The sequence below is a fragment of the Salmo salar genome, chromosome ssa29 (assembly GCF_905237065.1).
Source record: "Salmo salar chromosome ssa29, Ssal_v3.1, whole genome shotgun sequence".
NCBI classification, from domain to species: domain Eukaryota; kingdom Metazoa; phylum Chordata; class Actinopteri; order Salmoniformes; family Salmonidae; genus Salmo; species Salmo salar.
In genome coordinates this window covers 37,847,538-37,867,735 of record NC_059470.1, presented here as the reverse complement: position 1 = coordinate 37,867,735, position 20,198 = coordinate 37,847,538, and the positions used below count along the sequence as shown (strand labels likewise).

General features: G+C 45.5%; 1 protein-coding gene across 1 annotated transcript in view; it reads right to left on the bottom strand.

Moving 5' to 3' along the window:
* Positions 1-19,625, bottom strand: part of LOC106590665 (potassium voltage-gated channel subfamily B member 2) — a 118,882-nt gene extending 99,257 nt beyond the window's left edge. Inside the window, exon 1 of the mRNA XM_045710826.1 lies at positions 19,611-19,625. Within this exon, the coding sequence (XP_045566782.1) occupies positions 19,611-19,625 (15 nt within the window). The remainder of the gene's footprint in view (positions 1-19,610) is intronic.
* Between the last annotated feature and the right edge of the window lie 573 nt (positions 19,626-20,198).

The following is a 20,198-nucleotide window of genomic DNA, read 5'->3' as shown; positions in this document are numbered from 1 at the left end:
AAGATATGCGCTGCTTTTTTGACACCACACTCGACAAAGCAAGTCCTGCATGCTCTAATTTGATCTTATATTGGTTATTGCCCAGTCATGTGGTCAGATGCTGCAAAGAAGGACCTAGAAAAACTGCAGGTGGCCCAGAACTTAGCGGCACGTCTTGCTCTTCACACTAGAGGGCTAATATCAATACTTTGCATGCCAGTCTCTCTTGGCTAAAAGTAGAGGAGAGACTGACTGCCTCCCTTCTTCTTTTTATAAGAAACATTATGTTACTTACACACAGCTCTGACCCACACACAGCTCTTACCCCACCAGTCATGCCACCAGGGGTATTTTCAAAGTCCTGAACAAACCAGAACAAATTCAAGAAAATTACATAGAGCCATGGAACACCCTTCCATCTCAGATTGCTCAAGTGAACAGCAAACCTGGTTTATAAAAACAGATAAAGCAACACCTCCCTCCTATTTCACCTAGATATGTTGTGTGTATGTACAGATATGTAAGCTATCGGTATGATAAATATGCAGATAAATATAGGTTGTATTTACATCAGAGTTTCTGACCCACTGGTTAACCTTTTCTTGTGGCAGCAGGTCACACATTTTGCTGCTGGGATTGCTGTAATTTGAGGCGAATATGTCTCTCTTATATAGTCATACATTTGGCAGGAAGTTAAAAAATGCAGCTCGGTTTCCACCTCATTTTGTGGGCAGTGGCCACATATCCTGTCTTCTTTTGAGAGCCTGTTCTACCTATGATGACCTCTCTCAATAGCAAGGCTCACTGAGTCTATACATAGTCAAGGCTTTTCCTAGTTTTGGGTCAGTCCATTGTCAGGTATTCTGCCATTGTGTACTCTCTGTTTAGGGCCAAATAGCATTACAGTTTTCTTAGTTTTTTTTGGTTGATTCTTTCCAATGTGTCAAGTCGTTCTCTTTTAGTTTTCTCATCATTTGGTTGGGTTAAATTGTGTTGCTGTCCTGGTGCTCTGTGGGGTCTATTTGTATTTGTGAACAGCTGGCTGAGCTCTTCTCTAGGTTAATCTCCTTGCACGTTAGGGGTTTGCGATGGAAGGTTTGGTTTGGAGATCTTCATGGGCTATACTCAGCCTTGGCTCAGGGTAGTAAGTCGGTGGTCTGTTGATATCCCTCAATTGGTGTGGGGCTGTGCTTTGGTAAAGTACGGACAAAAAAAGGAAAAAAAGAAATGTATGAAATGTATGCATTCATTACTGTAAGTCGCTCTGGATAAGAGCGTCTGCTAAATGACAAAAATGTAAATGTAAAATGTTATATCCTGCCTGGTTGGCCCAGTCCGGGAGTATCAATTGATGTAGTTCTGTCCTTTTCTATTAATGTTCTGTATTAGGTCATGTTCCATGTTTTGTGTGGACTCCTGGAAGAGTAGCTGCTACTTTTGCTACAGCTAATGGGGATCCTAATAAAATACCAAATCATTGTCAAGGCCCCCCCCCCCGTCTCAGCCTCCAGTATCTAGCCTATGTGCCCGGGGGGCTAGGGGTCAGTCTGTCCAGTATATGTGCCCGGGGGGCTAGGGTCAGTCTGTGCAGTATCCAGTCTATGTGCCCGGGAGGCTAGGGGTCAGTCTGTCCATTATATGTGCCCGAGAGGCTAGGGGTCAGTCTGTCCAGTATATGTGCCCGGGGGGCTAGGGGTCAGTCTGTCCAGTCTATGTGCCCGGGGGGCTAGGGGTCAGTCTGTCCTATCTGAACTTAAGCTCCCTCCAATTCTTCCATCTCTCCAAGAGGACCTGAGTCCTAGGACCATCTGGCCTGATGACTCCTGGCTGTCCCCGTCCCCAGTCCACCTGTTCGCCCTAGGACCATCTGGCCTGATGACTCCTGGCTGTCCCCGTCCCCAGTCCACCTGGTCGTCCTAGGACCATCTGGCCTGATGACACCTGGCTGTCCCCGTCCGCAGTCCACCCGATCGTGCTGTTGATCCAGTTTCTGCTATGGAACCCTGACCTGTTCACCAGACGTGCTGCTGGTCATCTATAAACAACAATCTGGCCTTAATGGCTATGTACTCTTATAATCTCCACCCGGCACAGCCAGAAGAAGACTGGCCACCCCTCAGAGCCAAGTTCCTGTCTATGGAGTTTTTCCTAGCTAACAAGCTTCAACATCTGCATTGCTTGCTGTTTGGGTTTTTAGGCTGGGTATCTGCATAAGCACTTATTTAAGTTTTATTTAACCAGGTAAGTTGACTAAGAACACATTCTCATTTACAGCAACGACCTGGGGAATAGTTTCAGGGGAGAGGAGGATGAACGAGCCAAATGTAAACTGTGGATGATTAGGTGACAGTATGAGGGCCAAGATTGGGGATTTAGCCAGGACACCAGGGTTAACACCCCATACTCTTACAATAAGTGCCATGGGATCTTTAATGACCACAGAAAGTCAGGACACCCATTTAACATCCCATCTGAAAGACAGCATCCTACACAGGGCAATGTCACCAATCACTGCCCTGGGGCATAGGGACATAATTTTTTTTGTTACCAGAGGAAAGATTGCTTCCTACTGGCCCTCCAACACCACTTCCAGCAGAATCTGGTCTCCTATCTAGTGACTGACCAGGACCAACCCTGCTTACTTTCTGAGACTTAAACCTGCAGTGGGTTGCAGGGTGGTATGATGCTGGCTTTGAGCCAACTGCTAATGTAAAAAGGGCTTTATAAACACATGTGATTGATTGGGCTCCGCTTTCCTTTAGGTGGTTGTGGAATTTGATGTCTCTTTCCTTGATTTTGATAATTAGTGAGTCTAAATTCTGCTCTGCATGCATTAATTTGGGTTTTGTGTTGTACTCTGAGGATATTTTTGCAGAATTCTGCATACAGAGTGTCAATGGGGTGTTTGCCCCATTTTGTGAATTCTTGGTTGGTGAGTGGAGCCTAGACATCACAAGCATAGAGGGAAATGGATTATATAACTGATTGGAGTATTTTTAGCCAAATCCTGATTGGAATGTAGAATTTTATGTTCCTTTCGATGGCGTAGAAGGCCCTTCTTGCCTTGTCTCTCAGATCGTTCACAGACTTGTGGAAGTTACTGTACCTGTGGTGTTGATGTTTAGGCCGAGGTCGGTGTAATTCTTTGTGTGCTCTAGGGCAACAGTGACTAGGTACAATTTATATTCATGTTCCTGGCATCTGGACCTTTTTTGGAACACCATTATTTTTGTACTACTGACATTTACTGTCAGGGCCCAGGTCTGACATAATCTGTGCAGAAGATCTAGGTGCTGCTGTAGGCCCTCCTTCGGTTGGGAACAGAAGCACCAGATCATCAGCAAACAGTAGACGTTTGATTTCTGAGTCCAGTAAGTTGAGGCTGGGTGGCGCAGACTGTTCTAGAGCCGTCGCCAATTTATGATTTTAAATGTTGAAGAGGATCTGGCTCAAGCTGCATGCCTGTCTCACCTCACGGCCCCGAGGAAATAAATCAGTGTTTTTATTGCCAATTTTAACTACGTTTTCAGGTTCTGGTAGTCTTTAATTGATAATTGTAAGATTTGTATTTGATCATGTATATGTTTTTGCTGTTTGTTCTTTGTTATAGAGCCAAACAGACTGGAGAAGTAGTTTATTCACACATCTCCATTTTGGATAGATAACTCTTGGTGTTGTTGTTTGTTTATTGTGTTCCAATATTCCCAGAAGTGATTCCATTCTACGGATTCTTCAATTACATGAATTCCTGTATTTCTGTGCTGTTTCAGTGTTTCCTAGCTCCCTCCCTCCCTCCCTCCCTCCCTCCCTCCCTCCCTCCCTCCCTCCCTCCCTCCCTCCCTCCCGTCTTTCCTATGTACCGTAGCCAGCACTCTCCTCCCCTCATCCCTCCTCCCTATCAGATTTTACTGTTAGCACTGTCCATCTGAAATTAAATACATTTAATTTATCAGATGTGTGTGTGTGTGTTTATCTGTGTGTGTCCGTCTGTGTGTATTTGGAAAATTAAAGCTTTGGCAGATTAAAGCTTTGGAGAATAATCTCTATTCCTGGGTAACAGAATGTAAACCAGGGATTAGAATCAAACCCAGACCGACCCCCTCATCTCATCTACCAGAGGGGACAGGGGCAGTAGAGAGGACAGGGAGAAGTGACAGGGGGCAGGAGAGTGACAGGGGACAGGGAGAGGGAACATGGAACAGGCCAGCATCCCGGACTCGCCTCTTCACTGTTGACGTTGAGACTGGTGTTTTGCGGGTACTATTTAAATGAAGCTGCAAGTTGAGGACTTGTGAGGCGTCTGCAACTTTTTGTCCTAAATACAAAGTGTTATGTTCGGGGCAAATCCAACACAACAAATTACTGAGTACCACTCGCCATATGTTACCATTCTCTGCATCATATTATGGGTATGCTTGTCATCATTAAGGATTGGGGAGTTTTTCCAGGATAAAAAATAAACAGAATGGAGCTAAGCTAAGGACAATAATCTAAAACACAAGGCCAAATCTACACTTGAGTTGCTTACCAAAAAAAGTTGAAGATGAGTTAATCAGTGGATCAGGTGTGTTAGTGGGCTGGAGGTTGTCACCTGGAATGCATTTAAATTAACAGGTGTGCCTTGTTCAAAGTCCATTTTTGGAATTTCTTAATAATGTGTTTGAGCCAATCAGTTGTGTTGTGACAAGGTAGGGGTGGTATACAGAAGATAACCCTATTTGGTAAAAGACCAAGTCCATATTATGGCAAGAACAGCTCAAATAATCAAAGAGAAACGACAGTCCATCATTACTTTAAGACATTGAAGGTCAGTCAATGCGGAACATTTCAAGAACTTTGAAAGTTTCTTCAAGTGCAGTCGCAGAAACCATCAAGCGCTATGATGAAATTAGCTCTCATGAGGACCGCCACAGGAAAGGAAGACCCAGAGTTACATCTGCTGCAGAGGATAAGTTAATTAGAGTTGGGGTGCTTTGCTGGTGACACTGTCTGTGATTAATTTAGAATTCAAGGCACACTTCACCATCATGGCTACCACAGCATTTTGCAGCGATATGCCATCCCATCTGGTTTGCGCTTAGTGTGGACTTTCATTTCTTTTTCAACAGCAACATAATTAAACCCAACAAAATTATGAGAAAACAAAAAGATAACGATTTGACACACTGGACAGGAACAACCAAAAATCTGAGCAAACTAGAATGCTATTTGGCCCTAAACAGAGAGTACACTGTGGCAGAATACCTGACCACTGTGACTGACCCAAATTTAAGGAAATCTTTGACTATGTACAGATTCAGTGATCATAGCCTTGCTATTGAGAAAGGCCGCCGTAGGCAGACCTGGCTCTCAAGAGAAGACAGGCTATGTGCACACTGCCCACAACATGAGGTGTAAACTGCGCTGCACTGCCAAACCTAACCATTTATCTATAACACATGTCCTGGAGGGACCCTTTCTGCCTAAAGTGCAGAAAGGTATATTGTCCCTTTACAGGGAAAAGGGAGCTATGTGAGACAATTCAGATAAAGTTGAAGATGAGTTAATCAGCTGATCAGGTGTGTTAGTAGGCTGGAACAAAAATATGCACATAGCCCTAGAGGATCTAATATTTGACCTTTATTTAATGAGGCAATTCAGTTAAGAACAAATTCTTATTTACAATGAACCAGGGAACTGTGGGTTAACTGCCTTGTTCATGGGTAGAATGACAGATTGTTACCTTGTCAGCTCGGGGATGTGATCTAGCAACCATTTCATTTACTAGTCAAACGCTCTAACCACTGTGCTACCAATGCACCTGACGGCACAAACACCTCTCGTAAAAGAAATTATGTTTTTGTTTGGTTAGCTTTTGGAAAATGTAGAAATAAAATATTTTCCTTCAGAAGTAGCTAGGCAGGCTAACATTATTTAGCTAATTCATTTGCTAGCTATCAAACAGTTGGTGTTTTACTAATAATTGTATAGTTAATATAAGTAGACATGTAATCATAATTGACTGTAGCGCATATGAAGCGGGGTGACAGGTAGCCTAGTGGTTAGAGCGTTGGGGTGGCTGGTAGCCTAGTGGTTAGAGCGTTAGGGCGGCAGGGTAGCCTAGTGGTTAGAGCGTTGGGGCGGCAGGTAGCCTAGTGTTTAGAGCGTTGGGGCGGCAGGTAGCCTAGTGGTTAGAGCGTTGGGGTGGCAGGGTAGCCTAGTGGTTAGAGCGTTGGGGTGGCAGGGTAGCCTAGTGGTTAGAGCGTTGGGGTGGCAGTGTAGCCTTGTGGTTAGAGCGTTGGGTGGCAGGGTAGCCTAGTGGTTAGAGCGTTGGGGCGGCAGGTAGCCTAGTGGTTAGAGCGTTGGGGCGGCAGGTAGCCTAGTGGTTAGAGCGTTGGGGTGGCAGGGTAGCCTAGTGGTTAGAGCGTTGGGGTGGCAGGGTAGCCTAGTGGTTAGAGCGTTGGGGCGGCAGGTAGCCTAGTGGTTAGAGCGTTTGACTAGTAACCGTAAAGGTTGCAAGATCGAATCCCAGAGCTGACAAGGTAAAAATCTGTCATTCTGCCTCTGAACAAGGCAGTTAACCCACTGTTCTTAAGCTGTCATTGAGTTAGTTAAATAAATGTTTAAAAAAAATAAAAGAAAAAAAGCTGATTTCCAGCCAAGGGTGGTCAATTTAAAATAATTCCTTCCTCCCTCGCCCTGCAAGTGTACACTCGTCGGGATACGTTATCAGAAGTGTCCACTTAATCTCAGGGAATAGGGTGTGTGTTTGGACTACAGACCCTGTCAGAGTAAAGGTCAAGGAGGATGGGTGAGTCATAAGACAAAAGAAGGGGATAAAAGAAAGGATAACATCAACAGCAGGACTTTTGTTCTTTATGACTGTCTATGGTCCTGGTTGCTCCTTTCCTTCTTCTCACCTCTCTCTAAGTCCTCCTCCTCTCCTCTCATCCATCTCCTTCTCCTCTCCACTCCACCTCCTCCCCTCCTCTCCTCCCCTCCTCCTCACATCTTCTCCTCTCTCTGTCCTCCTCTCCTTTCTCTATGTCCTCATCCTCTCCTTCCCTCAACTCCTCTCCTCCTCATCGCCTCTCCCCCTCCTATCCTCTCCTCTCTCTATCGCCTCCTCCTCGCCTCCGCCTCTCCTCTCCTCTCCTCTCCACTCTCTATGTCCTCCTCCTCTCCTCTTCATCTCCTCTCCCAATGGCCTCCTCCTCTCCTCTCTTCCCCCTCTCTATCGCATCTCCTCTCCAGGTCCTCCTCCTCCTCTTCTCTCCTCCTCCTCCTCCTCGCCTCTCCTCCTCTTCTTCCTCTCGTCTCCTCCTCCTCCCACCTCTCCTCCTCCTTTCCTCTCTCTATCACCGCTCCTCCTCCTCCTCCCTCTAACTCATCTCCTCCTCTCCTCCTCCTCTCTCCTCTCTCCTCCTCTATTTTCTCTATCACCTCTCCTCATGTCCTCCACCTCCTCTCCTCCTCTCTATCACCTCTCCTCCTCCTCTCTTCTCTCTATCACCTCTCGTCCTCCTCTGTTTATTTCCTCCTCTCCTCTCCTCTCCTCTCCTCTCCTCTCCTCTCCTCTCCTCTCCTCTCCTCTCCTCTCCTCTCCTCTCCTCTCCTCTCCTCTCCTCCTAGTCATGTTTGCTTTAAAGTTCTGCCTACAGATTTGTATGGAATGTAGCTGTAATGCTGACGTGGCATTGGCACTACGGTCTTAATCTCTTGATGGTTGCAAGGCAGCGCAGGTTACTACTATCCTTCTGCCAGTCATAAACTTTACGAGGTACACTATATATACAAAGTATGTGGACACCTATTCAAATTAGTGGATTCGGCTATATCAATCACATCCGTTGCTGACAGGTGTATAAAACAGCCATGCAACCTCCATAGACAAACATCTGCATTATGTAGGGTTCTAGGGCGGCAGGTAACCTACTGGTGAGAGTGTTGGGCCAGTAACTGAAAGGTCACTGGCTAAAATACCCGAGCCGACAAAGTGAAAAATCCGTCTGTGCCACTGAGCAACCTTTCAGTTGGCACTTAACCCTAATTTGCTAATTAGCCTATGCTTTATCCAGGCAGTCCATGCTAAATCAAATCAAATTTTATTTGTCACATACACATGGTTAGCAGATGTTAATGCGAGTGTAGCGAAATGCTTGTGCTTCTAGTTCCGACAATGCAGTAATATCTAACAAGTAATCTAACCTAACAATGTCACACCATCTGCCTTATACACACAAGTGTAAAGGAATGAATAAGAATATGTACATAAAAATATATGAATGAGTGATGGTATAGAACGGCATAGGCAAGATGCAGTAGATGGTACAGAGTACAGTATATACATATGAGATGAGTAATGTAGGGTATGTAAACCTTATATAAAGTGGCATTGTTTAATGTCGCTAGTGATACATTTATTACATCAATTGTTCCATTATTAAAGTGGTTAGAGTTGAGTCAGTATGTTGGCAGCAGCCACTCAATGTTAGTGATGGCTGTTTAACTGTCTGATGGCCTTGAGATAGAAGCTGTTTTTCAGTCTCTCGATCCCCGCTTTGGTGCACCTGTACTGACCTCGCCTTCTGGATGATAGCGGGGTGAACAGGCAGTGGCTCGGGTGGTTGTTGTCCTTGATGATCTTTTTGGCCTTCCTGTGACATCGGGTGGTGTAGGTGTCCTGGAGGGCAAGTAGTTTGCCCCCGGTGATGTGTTGTGCAGACCTCACTACACTCTGGAGAGCCTTACAGTTATGGGCGGAGCAGTTGCCGTACCAGGCGGTGATACAGCCCGACAGGATGCTCTCGATTGTGCATCTGTAAAAGTTTGTGAGTGTTTTTGGTGACAAGCCAAATTTCTTCAGCCACCTGAGGTTGAAGAGGCGCTGCTGCGCCTTCTTCACCATGCTGTCTGTGTGGATGGACCATTTCAGTTTTTCCGTGATGTGTACGCCGAGGAACTTAAAACTTTCCACCCTCTCCACTACTGTCCCGTCGATGTGGATAGGGGGCTGCTCCCTCTGCTGTTTCCTGAAGTCCACGGTCATGTCCTTTGTTTTGTTGACATTGAGTGTGAGGTTATTTTCCTGACACCACACTCCGAGGGCCCTCACCTCCTCCCTGTAGGCCGTCTCGTCGTTGTTGGTAATCAAGCCTACCACTGTAGTGTCGTCTGCAAACTTGATGATTGAGTTGGAAGCGTGGGTGAACAGGGAGTACAGGACAGGGCTGAGAACGTACCCTTGTGGGGCCTCAGTGTTGAGGATCAGCGGGGTGGAAATGTTGTTACCTACCCTCACCACCTGGGGGCGGCCCATCAGGAAGTCCAGGACCCAGTTGCACAGGGCGGGGTCAAGACCCAGGGCCTCGAGCTTAATGACGAGTTTGGAGGGTACTATGGTGTTAAATGCTGAGCTGTAGTCATTGGGGATGCTGTCTGGGCTTGCAGCCTTGCGAGGGTTAAAACGTTTAAATGTTTTACTCAGGTTGGCTGCAGTGAAGGAGAGCCCGCAGGTTTTGGTAGCGGGCCGTGTCAGTGGCACTGTATTGTCCTAAAAGCGAGCAAAGAAGTTGTTTAGTCTGTCTGGGAGCAAGGCATCGTGGTCCGCGATTGACTGTAGACCCTGCCACATACCTCTCGTGTCTGAGCCGTTGAATTGCGACTCCACTTTGTGCTTCCTGTTTTAGTTTCTGTCTATAGGCTGGGAGCAACAAAATGGAGTCGTGGTCAGCTTTTCCGAAAGGAGGGTGGGGGAGGGCCTTATATGCGTCGCGGAAGTTAGAATAACAGTGAACCAGGGTTTTGCCAGCCCGGGTTGCGCAATCGATATGCTGATAGAATTTAGGGAGGCTTGTTTTTAGATTAGCCTAGTTAAAATCCCCAGCTCCAATAAATGCAGCCTCGGGATATGTGGTTTCCAGTTTACATAGAGGCAAATTAAGTTCTTTCAGGGCGGTCGAAGTGTCTGCTTAGGGGGGAATATACACGACTGTGATTATGATCGAAGAGAATTCTCTTGGTATATAATGCGGTCGGCATTTGATAGTGAGGAATTCTAAGTCAGGTGAACAAAAGGACTTGAGTTCCTGTGTGTTGTTATGATCACATCACGTCTCGTTAACCATAAGGCATACACCCCCACCCTTCTTCTTACCAGAGAGATGCTTGTTTCTGTCGGCACGATGCGTGAAGAAACCAGGTGGCTGTACCGACTCCGATAGCGTGTCTCGAGTGAGCCATGTTTCCGTGAAACAAAGAACATTACAGTCTCTGATGTCTATACAGCCTCGATTTTGTCTACCTTGTTGTCAAGAGACTGTACATTGGTGAGTAGTATGCTCAGGAGCGGTGCACGATGTGCCCGTCTACGGAGCCTGACCAGAAGACCCTATTCCTGGTCGTAATGTTGGTGAGTTGACATTGCTCTTATATCCAATAGTTCCTCCCGACTGTATGTAATAAAACCTAAGATTTCCTGGGGTAACAATGTAAGAAATAACACATAAAAAAAACTAAATACTGCATAGTTTCCTAGGAACGGCGATAGCGAGGCGGCCATCTCTGTCGGCACTGGAAGTTGTGCTGCTAGCCAATTGCAGAACAACAAGGATGCTTTTACATGCACTTTTCTACCCCTCACAAGTATCTAGCTAGGTAACAAGGTACAGTGTTCTACTGAGCTACAGATGATCTAGCTAGCTAACAAGGTGCCATGCTCTACCAACTGAGCTACAGAGGATCTAGCTAGCTAACAAAGCATATCTCTGTCTATGTATTTGGTTAATTAAGTGGAGGTGGTTGGCCTATAGCTCATCTATTCATGTTTTCATCTGTCACTGATCAGAAACATTTAGCAGGCTATAATGTAGTCAAAATCACTGATCAGAAACATTTAACAGGCTATAATGTAGTCTAAATCACTGATCAGAAACATTTAACAGGCTATAATGTAGTCTAAATCACTGATCAGAAACATTTATCAGGCTATAATGTAGTCTAAATCACTGATCAGAAACATTTAGCAGGCTATAATGTAGTCTAAATCACTGATCAGAAACATTTAACAGGCTATAATGTAGTCTAAATCAAGTGTAGGATTATTATTTGTGCTTGATTGCATATAGGCTACTCTAAAAGCCTGCGGAGGTTGTGAAATATAAACACAAGACTTGCATGCTTTTGTTATTATAGATTGTTATTATTATGTATTTCCTATTGTTACCATGATAAAGATACTAAATGTAATACCCTATTCCTGCTCCTTAACAAAACGGAGTACAGGTAGGAAAGAGATGAAATGCAGATAAAGAAAGGATGGGCTTGCATTGGGCTCTGTTTTAAAATGTACATTTCTTTTTTTTTATAGGATAGCGGTTCCACACATTGCCAGTTGGTTTGGAAAAATATAGTATTTTTATTTTATTCTGTTATATTTCACTATTTTCTTACCCTATTATACAGTATATGTGTGTTGACTGTGATCAGGGTAGGTTAAGTGTGTCTTGTCTGTTTAAATGAACAAAATAAGAGTTTTGATTTCATCCGGCATGGCATAGCATGTAGCATAGCATGTAGCATAGCATGTAGCATAGCATGTAGCATAGCATGTAGCATATAGGCTGCACAGGCCAGTTACATTAACTCAGAATATGCCATTCTATTCTTTTGAAAATACATTTTATTAGTATTATAATGTTTCTTAGGACCTGCCTAAACAAATGAATAATTAATTTCTTTGTGAGGGGTTATATTTAATGGATTTATTAAAACAGTCATCTATTCCCACGGGAGATATAAATGGCTTATCACGGCAAGAATGTGATAAAAACTGGACTTTATAAATTCTTAAAACATTGGCTGAGATATTTTACAGGAAACATACCGTAAAGTCTGTTTATAAAGGGTAAAACATACAGAGGGAGAGAATTCCAAGCCTCGGTCACATGCACACACACACACACACACACACACACACACACACACACACACACACACACACACACACACACACACACTGCCCTGACCCCACCAGCACCACAGTCCAGCCCAGCCCTTATCTCTGTACCAATCCAGCTAATTGTAAGAGTCAGTGCCAGAAGGATGTATGAGGCAGTAAAAAAAAGGGGCACTGCTGATAAACCCTAATGTTGTATTTTATGTGATGCTGCTGCAGTGTGTGTGTGCGTGTGCGTGTGCGTGTGCGTGCGTGTGCGTGCGTGCGTGTGTGTGTGTGTGCGTGTGTGTGTGTTGTTGTGATACTGCTGCCACCCCAGGGAACCCAACACAACAACTGATCAGTACACTAGATCAGACAGTGTCATTACAGAGCCAGGGGTATCCCTGGGTGGGTAGGTGTGTGGGTGTGTGGGTGTGTGTGTGCGCATGCACGTCTCCAATGTCTGTGTGTGTGTGTGTGTTAGCCTGCATGCTTGAACTTTAGTTGACTTCTAAATGTTGATGTCTCATTTATTTTAAATGTGATTATTCCCCCATCAGTAATTACAAAAAAAATAAAAATAATAATCAATGATTCAATTGTAGCATGGTGCCTTGAATGGCGTTCACCCCAGCTGACATTATACAGCCATGAATGGTGTGACATTGAGATTTTTTAGCAAATGTCATCTTCTGAATAGCGACGGGGTATATTTAAACCATTAAAGGGGCGCTGTGAAATCCCTTTTATTCAGCTCATCAGCAGTTGTGACTCTAAGCGCTTCGCTTTGTGGGAAGCGTGACGGTTGATTGTTAACCGGAAAATGGATCGTTTAGCCAACCCCACCCTGAGAGAGTGGGTTATTTTGCTGTGTGCGTGTGCGTATGCGTGTGTGTGTGTGTGTGTGTGTAACCTACAGTTCAGTCTAAAGTGTAGAGGCTTACTGTTCTGGTAGAGCTCACCTTCACAGTTCACTGATTGAAGGCATTTTCCGCTTCCTCCCTCTTTATGCTCCCTCTTCATCCTCCCTGTTCATCCTCCCTCTTCATCCCTCTTCATCCTCCCTGTTCATCCTCCCTCTTCATCCCTCTTCATCCTCCCTCTTCATCCCTCTTCATCATCCCTCTTCATCTCTCTTCATCCCTCCCTTTTCATCCCTCTTCACCCGTCTTCATCTCTCTTCATCCCTCTCTCTTCATCCCTCTCTCTTCATCCTACCTCTTTCTCCTCTCCACCTCCCCTCTGTCCTGTATTTCCCTCATCTCCCCCTCCTCTCTCTTCTATCTTATCTATCTTTGTCTCCTCTCCCTCCCCTCCCTCCCCTCCCTCCCCTCCTCCTCCCCTCCTCTCCTCTCGTCTCGTCTCGTCTCGTCTCGTCTCGTCTCGTCTCGTCTCCTCTCCTCTCGTCTCGTCTCGTCTCCTCTCCTCTCCTCTCCTCTCCTCTCCTCTCCTCTCCTCTCCTCCCCTCCCCTCCCTCCTCTCCTCTCCTCTCCTCTCCTCTCCTCTCCTCGCCCCCCATTCCCAGGGTGGTTATCATGTGCAGTAATTTATATTTCCTCTAGACCTGTCAGATGGTCCCCACATACACCTGGTTCCCCCACATACACCTGGTCCCCACACACCTGGTCCCCACATACACCTGGTCCTCACACACACCTGGTCCCCAACCACCTGGTCCCCCCACACACACCTGGTCCCCACACACACCTGGTCCCCACGTACACCTGGTCCCCACGTACACCTGGTCCCCACGTACACCTGGTCCCCACACACACCTGATCCCCACACACCTGGTCCCCACACACCTGGTCCCCACGTACACCTGGTCCCCACACACACCTGATCCCCACACACCTGGTCCCCACGTACACCTGGTCCCCACATACACCTGATCCCCACACACCTGATCCCCACGTACACCTGGTCCCCACGTACACCTGATCCCCACACACCTGGTCCCCACGTACACCTGGTCCCCACATACACCTGGTTCCCCCACACACACCTGATCCCCACCTACACCTGGTCCCCACACACCTGGTCCTCACACACACCTGGTCCCCACATACACCTGGTCCCCACACACACCTGGTCCCCACACACCTGGTCCTCACACACACCTGGTCCCCACATACACCTGGTCCCCACACACACCTGGTCCCCCACACACCTGGTCCCCCCACACACACCTGGTCCCCACATACACTTGGTCCCCACACACACCTGGTCCCCACACACCTGGTCCCCCACACACCTGGTCCCCCCACACACACCTGGTCCCCCCACACACACCTGGTCCCCACATACACCTGGTCCCCACACACACCTGGTCCCCACATACACCTGGTCCCCACACACACCTGGTCCCCACACACACCTGGTCCCCCCACACACACCTGGTCCCCCCACACACACCTGGTCCCCACATACACCTGGTCCCCACACACACCTGGTCCCCACATACACCTGGTCCCCACACACACCTGGTCCCCACACACACCTGGTCCCCACACACCTGGTCCCCACACACACCTGGTTCCTACACACATCTGGTGTGGAAGCAGTCCACTCCCTCAACCCACTGATCCTCTGAGGGGAGGGCAGGGTTCTCTCTCAAAACATCAACCTTCCTCTTCCTCTGAGGGGAGGGCAGGATTCTCTCTCAAAACATCAACCTTCCTCTTCCATGATTTCCTCCCGCTCGCTAGGACAGGAGAAAACCCGATCAAGGTCCTAGAAGCTAAAGGCATCTTCGTACAGCATGACAATGGAGTGGACAATGTCTATCAGGCCCTGAAAAGACTATAGGTCCATCTCCCCACTGGCCCTGGTCAAAAGTAATGCACTAAACAGGGAATAGGATGTCATTTGAGATGTGGACTAGAGACATCCAATCTCTAGAGGTTGTCAAGGGAGTGCCCACTCTCTAGTGGTGGGGTGTACTATAGTCTACAATATATAGTTTGACTAGGCCGAAGTCCAAAATGACATCCTATTCCCTTTATAGTGCACTACTCCTTTAAAATATATTTTTATCTTGAAAGAAAGTGCACCTATTGTTAGATGGATAAAAAAATAAATAAACAGATATTGGAAAAAACCTTTGATTATGGTGAAGTTATTAATTACACTTTGCATGGTGTAACAATACACCTAGTCACTACAAAGATACAGGCGTCCTTCCTAACTTAGTTGCCGGAGAGAAAGGAAACCGCTCAAGGATCTTCACCATGAGGCCAATGGAGACTTTAAAACAGAGTTGAATGACAGAGTTGAATGACTGTGATAGGAGAAAACTGAGGATGGATCAACAACATTGTAGTTACTCCACAATGCTAACCTAAATGACAAAGTGAAATGAAGGAAGCCTGTACAGAATAAAAACATTGAAAATTAAAACTGCCACAAATGTGGCAAAGCAATTAACTTTTTTTCCTGTATACAAAGTGTTATTTTGGGGCAAATCCAATAGAACACATTGCTGAGTATCACTCTCCATGTTTTCAAACATATTGGTGGCTGCATCATGTTATGGGTATGCTTGTAATCTTTAAGGACTGGGGAGTTTTCCAGGATAAAAAAAGAACTGGCTAAGCACAGGCAAAATCCAAGAGGAAATCCTGGTTCAGTCTGCTTTCCACCAGACACTGGGAGATGAATTCACCTTTCAGCAGGAGAATAACCTACAACACAAGGCCAAACATACACTGGAGTTGCTTACCAAGAAGACAGTGAATGTTCCTTTAATGGCCGAGTTACAGTTTTGACAGAAATCGGGATGAAAATCTATGGCAATACTTAAATGGTTGTCTTGCAATGATCAACAACCAATTTGACAGAGCTTGAAGAATTTAGAAAACAATAAATATGCAAATATTGTACAATCCAGGTGTGGAAAGCTCTTAGAGACCTACCCATAAATTCTCACAGCTGTAGTTGCTGTCAAACGGTTATTCTAACATGTATTGACTCGGAGGTGTGAATAGTTCTGTAAATTCGATATTTCAGTTTTTTTTTTTTTTTTTCAATAAATGAAAATGTTGTCATTATGGTAATGTACGTCGATGGGTGTATACATTTTGAATTCAGGTTGTAACACAAAAAAATGAGGAATAGGTCATGGGGTGTGAATACTAAGTGAAGGCACTGTATTATAGTGTCTTACAGTGTTTGACCAGATACGTGCTCTAGTGGAGGAGATTAAGGACCATTAAGCTTTACAGTATCTCTGACGGGCATCACCTTTTACCTCCCTACCATCAGTCACACCAGCTGGCTAAATACCTCTGTTCTACACCACATAGACTTTAATGACAGTTACATCTTCAGAAATAAAATGATATGATATTCCTATTATTGAGTCCAAATACCATGATATCGCTTCTTTGTATTTAACAGACTTTTGATTTAGATCAGGAAAAAGCTCACTAGAGATCATACCTTGAATTAGTAGGATGATGATGATGTCAACATCATGGAAGCATTATCGGCATACCTCTGTCTGTGTGGCATACCTGTGTGTGTCTGTGTGTGTGTGCCATATCTGTGTGTGTCTGTGTGTGGAATACCTGTGTGTCTGTGTGTGGCACATCTGTGTGTGTCTGTGTGTGGCATACCTGTGTGTCTGTGTGTGTGTGGCATATCTGTGTGTGTCTGTGTGTGGCATATTTGAGTTTGAGTTTATTTTATTTTTACAGGGACAGTGCACATTAATCAACGTTTCAGTAAAAGTGACGGTTTTAGCCAGCCGGCTAATTTTCAACCGCAGTCCCTGGGCAGGTTATTAAAAACAATTACAATATAGACAATCATTGAACAGTGAGCACAAGCAGAGCAACATAGGACAAGCAAGATGTAGCATACAGACAGAGCAACATAGAACAAAAAGCAACAAGACAAAATCCATAAAAGCAACAAAGTGTTTCCACACCTCACAAGCTACAGACAACAGACAACATGGAAAGTGGCAATACACAGCTAGGGATTATGTTCACAAGTCTGATTGACCTTTAGCCATGTCTTCATGCAATTTGTGAAAGTGTGATATGTGGTGCAGTTATGTGTGTCTGATGGCAGTGTATTCCAGACATGGGAAGCTCTCACAGAGAAAGCGGATTTACTAAAGGTGCTTTTCCTTAAGGGAACTATACAGTCACCTCTCATGGCAGACCTTGTGGATCTGCTGCCATATGTTTGGGTTTTCTGTTTAACTAAATACTGAGTGGAGGGGGAGCCAGGACATTTAGGATCTTGAATACAAGACATGCGTCGGTGTATTGCACAAGATTTTCCCAACTCAGGAGCTCATGCTTTCTGAGGATGTAACAGTGATGATGGCTATTGGGCTTCCTATCGAGCACTTTGAGAGCCTGTTTGTATACAGACTGAATAGGTTTTAATGTTGTATAGCAAGCTTGGGCCCAACTAGTCAAGCAGTATGTTAAGTGGGGGAGTATCATCAATTTGAAGTACAGTCTTGCTACCTCTGTGGTCAAACAATTTCGTATAAATCGGTTATTAGCTAGGTTGAATTTGGTTATTTGAATTACCTTTTTCACCTGCTTTTTAAAAGAGAGGTTGGAATCAAGTATGATGCCAAGGTACTTAAAATCAGATACCACCTGGAGCTTCTCCCCTGATACACAGACATCTGGTTCAGTAGCATCAGATACCGCCTGGAGCTTCTCCCCTGACACACAGACATCTGGTTCAGTAGCATCAGATACCACCTGGAGCTTCTCCCCTGATACACAGACATCTGGTTCAGTAGCATCAGATACCACCTGGAGCTTCTCCCCTGATACACAGACATCTGGTTCAGTAGCATCAGATACCACCTGGAGCTTCTCTCCCTGACACACAGACATCTGGTTCAGTAGCATCAGATACCACCTGGAGCTTCTCCCCTGATACACAGACATCTGGTTCAGTAGCATCAGATACCACCTGGAGCTTCTCCCCTGATACACAGACATCTGGTTCAGTAACATCAGATACCACCTGGAGCTTCTACCCCTGATACACAGACATCTGGTTCAGTAGCATCAGATACCACCTGGAGCTTCTCCCCTGATACACAGACATCTGGTTCAGTAGCATCAGATACCACCTGGAGCTTCTCCCCTGATACACAGACATCTGGTTCAGTAGCATCAGATACCACCTGGAGCTTCTCCCCTGATACACAGACATCTGGCTCAGTAGCATCTGCTGCCCTCTTTGTGAAGAACATGCAGACAGTTTTTTTCACATTGAGATGCAAACACGAGTCACTGAGCCACTTTGTAACCTGGACCATTACAGTAGTGAGTTCTTGTGCAGCTTGTTGTTTGCTCTTTGCATGCACATATATCACTGTATCATCTGCATACATTTGAACTTCAGACCCAGTGCAGACAGAAGGCAGATCATTAATGTACAGGCTGAACAGGAGGGGCCCCAGTATTGACCCTTGGGGCACGCCCACATCATAGCTAAGAGTGGGCGACAGCTCATTGCTCACTCTGACACACTGAGTTCTGCCTTCAAGGTATGATTTCATCCATCTCAAGGCATCGGGGGAAAAGTTGAACTTGGACAATTTTGTGATGAGAATCTCATGGTTAACAGTATCGAAAGCCTTCCTTAGGTCCAGAAACACAGCCCCAACAACGCCCCCTTTGTCCATCTTGGACTTCACATTTTCCAGAAGAAAGCAGTTGGCTGTTTGTGTGGAGTGTTTCGCTCTGAAGCCAAACTGCATGGAGTGTAATGTGAAGGGGCTGTTGTTGAGGTGGGCAATCAGTTGTTCTGCTACACACTTTTCAACAACCTTCGACACCACAGGTAGTGTACTAATGGGCCTGTAGTTACTCACGTCAGCAGGGTCGCCCGATTTAAAGATGGCCGTTATTATGGCTGACTTCCATACCCTTGGAAACACCCCCAGACCAATAGATGTGTTGGTGACCTTAGTAATGGGGCCAATGAGTGACTCTTTGTAGTTTTTAAGAAAGGTAGAGTCCAGCCCAAACACATCTTTGGATTTAGAGTTCTTTAGTGAGCTAATCACCTTGTTCCCCTCTGACTCAGAAACATCCCTTATGATGAAGACAGGATGAGCGTCATTCACTAGCACTGAGCCCAAGAAACCAGTGGAGGGGTTCTGTGTCAGTACCCTGACAGAGTCAATAAAGTAGGAATTGAAGGCTATTGCTATTTCGACTGCATCCTGTGTTAGATTGTTATTCACCATGATTTCTAGTCTTTTTGCAGTGTTACTATGGTCTTTCCCTGTTAACTTTTTTAGATTCTCCCAGATCAATTTAGAATTTCCCTTTGCCTCACCATTTATGTTAATAAAAAAGTTTGCCTTGGCCTGTCTGATTTCTTTCGTCACCTTATTTCTCAACATGGTAAACCTACGTCTGTCATGCTCTAATTTGGATTTTAGGGCTGTTTTTAGAGCAAAATCTCGTTCTTTCATCAATTTCCAAATTTTTCCATTTAGCCAAGGAAGAGTGCTCTTTTGGCCAGGTTTGGATTTGATTTTCTTTAGGAAACCATTTATTGTAGCCTGGATTGTGGCTGTGTGTGGCACATCTGTGTGTGTCTGTGTGTATGTCTGTGTGTGGCATACCTGTGTGTGTCTGTGTCTGTGTGTGGCATACCTGTGTGTGTCTGTGTGTGGCATATCTGTCTGTGTGTGGCATACCTCGGTGTGTGTGAGGCATACCTTGGTGTGTGGCATAGCTCGGTGTGTGCGGCATACCTTGGTGTGTGTCACGGTATTGTGGGTCTATTGTGAGAAGACCCTGTGCCATGGACAACTCTAAAATCACCCAGTCAAGGGATGCGTCCCAATATAGAGCACTACTTTGACCAGAGGGCCTTATGTAGGGAATAGGGTGCCATTTGGGACCAAGTCTCCCTGACCTCTCTCTGTCAATCTGTGTTCCCTAACCTTGGGAAGCACATAGACATTTGTTTCCTGTCTGTCATGAAGGACTCTGGGTAAATTTTAGGTGAACATTAAACGGTGTCCTCTCCGGGTAAATGATTAAAACCACAACAACACCGGTGAGTTACAACTGGACCGCCTAGAATATCTACGCTTCCAGATTCTATCTCTTGGACCCATGTGGAGGAGGGATGTACAATAGAAGGACGGAAAACTGAGAATGTTTTAACTGGCAAAAGAACAATCAAATGGAATTCTGAACAAAGCTCACCATAACCCATGACTGCATTCCAAATGGCACTCTGTTCCCTATAGTGCACGGCATGTTGACAAGGACTCACAAGGATACACTTACCCTATACA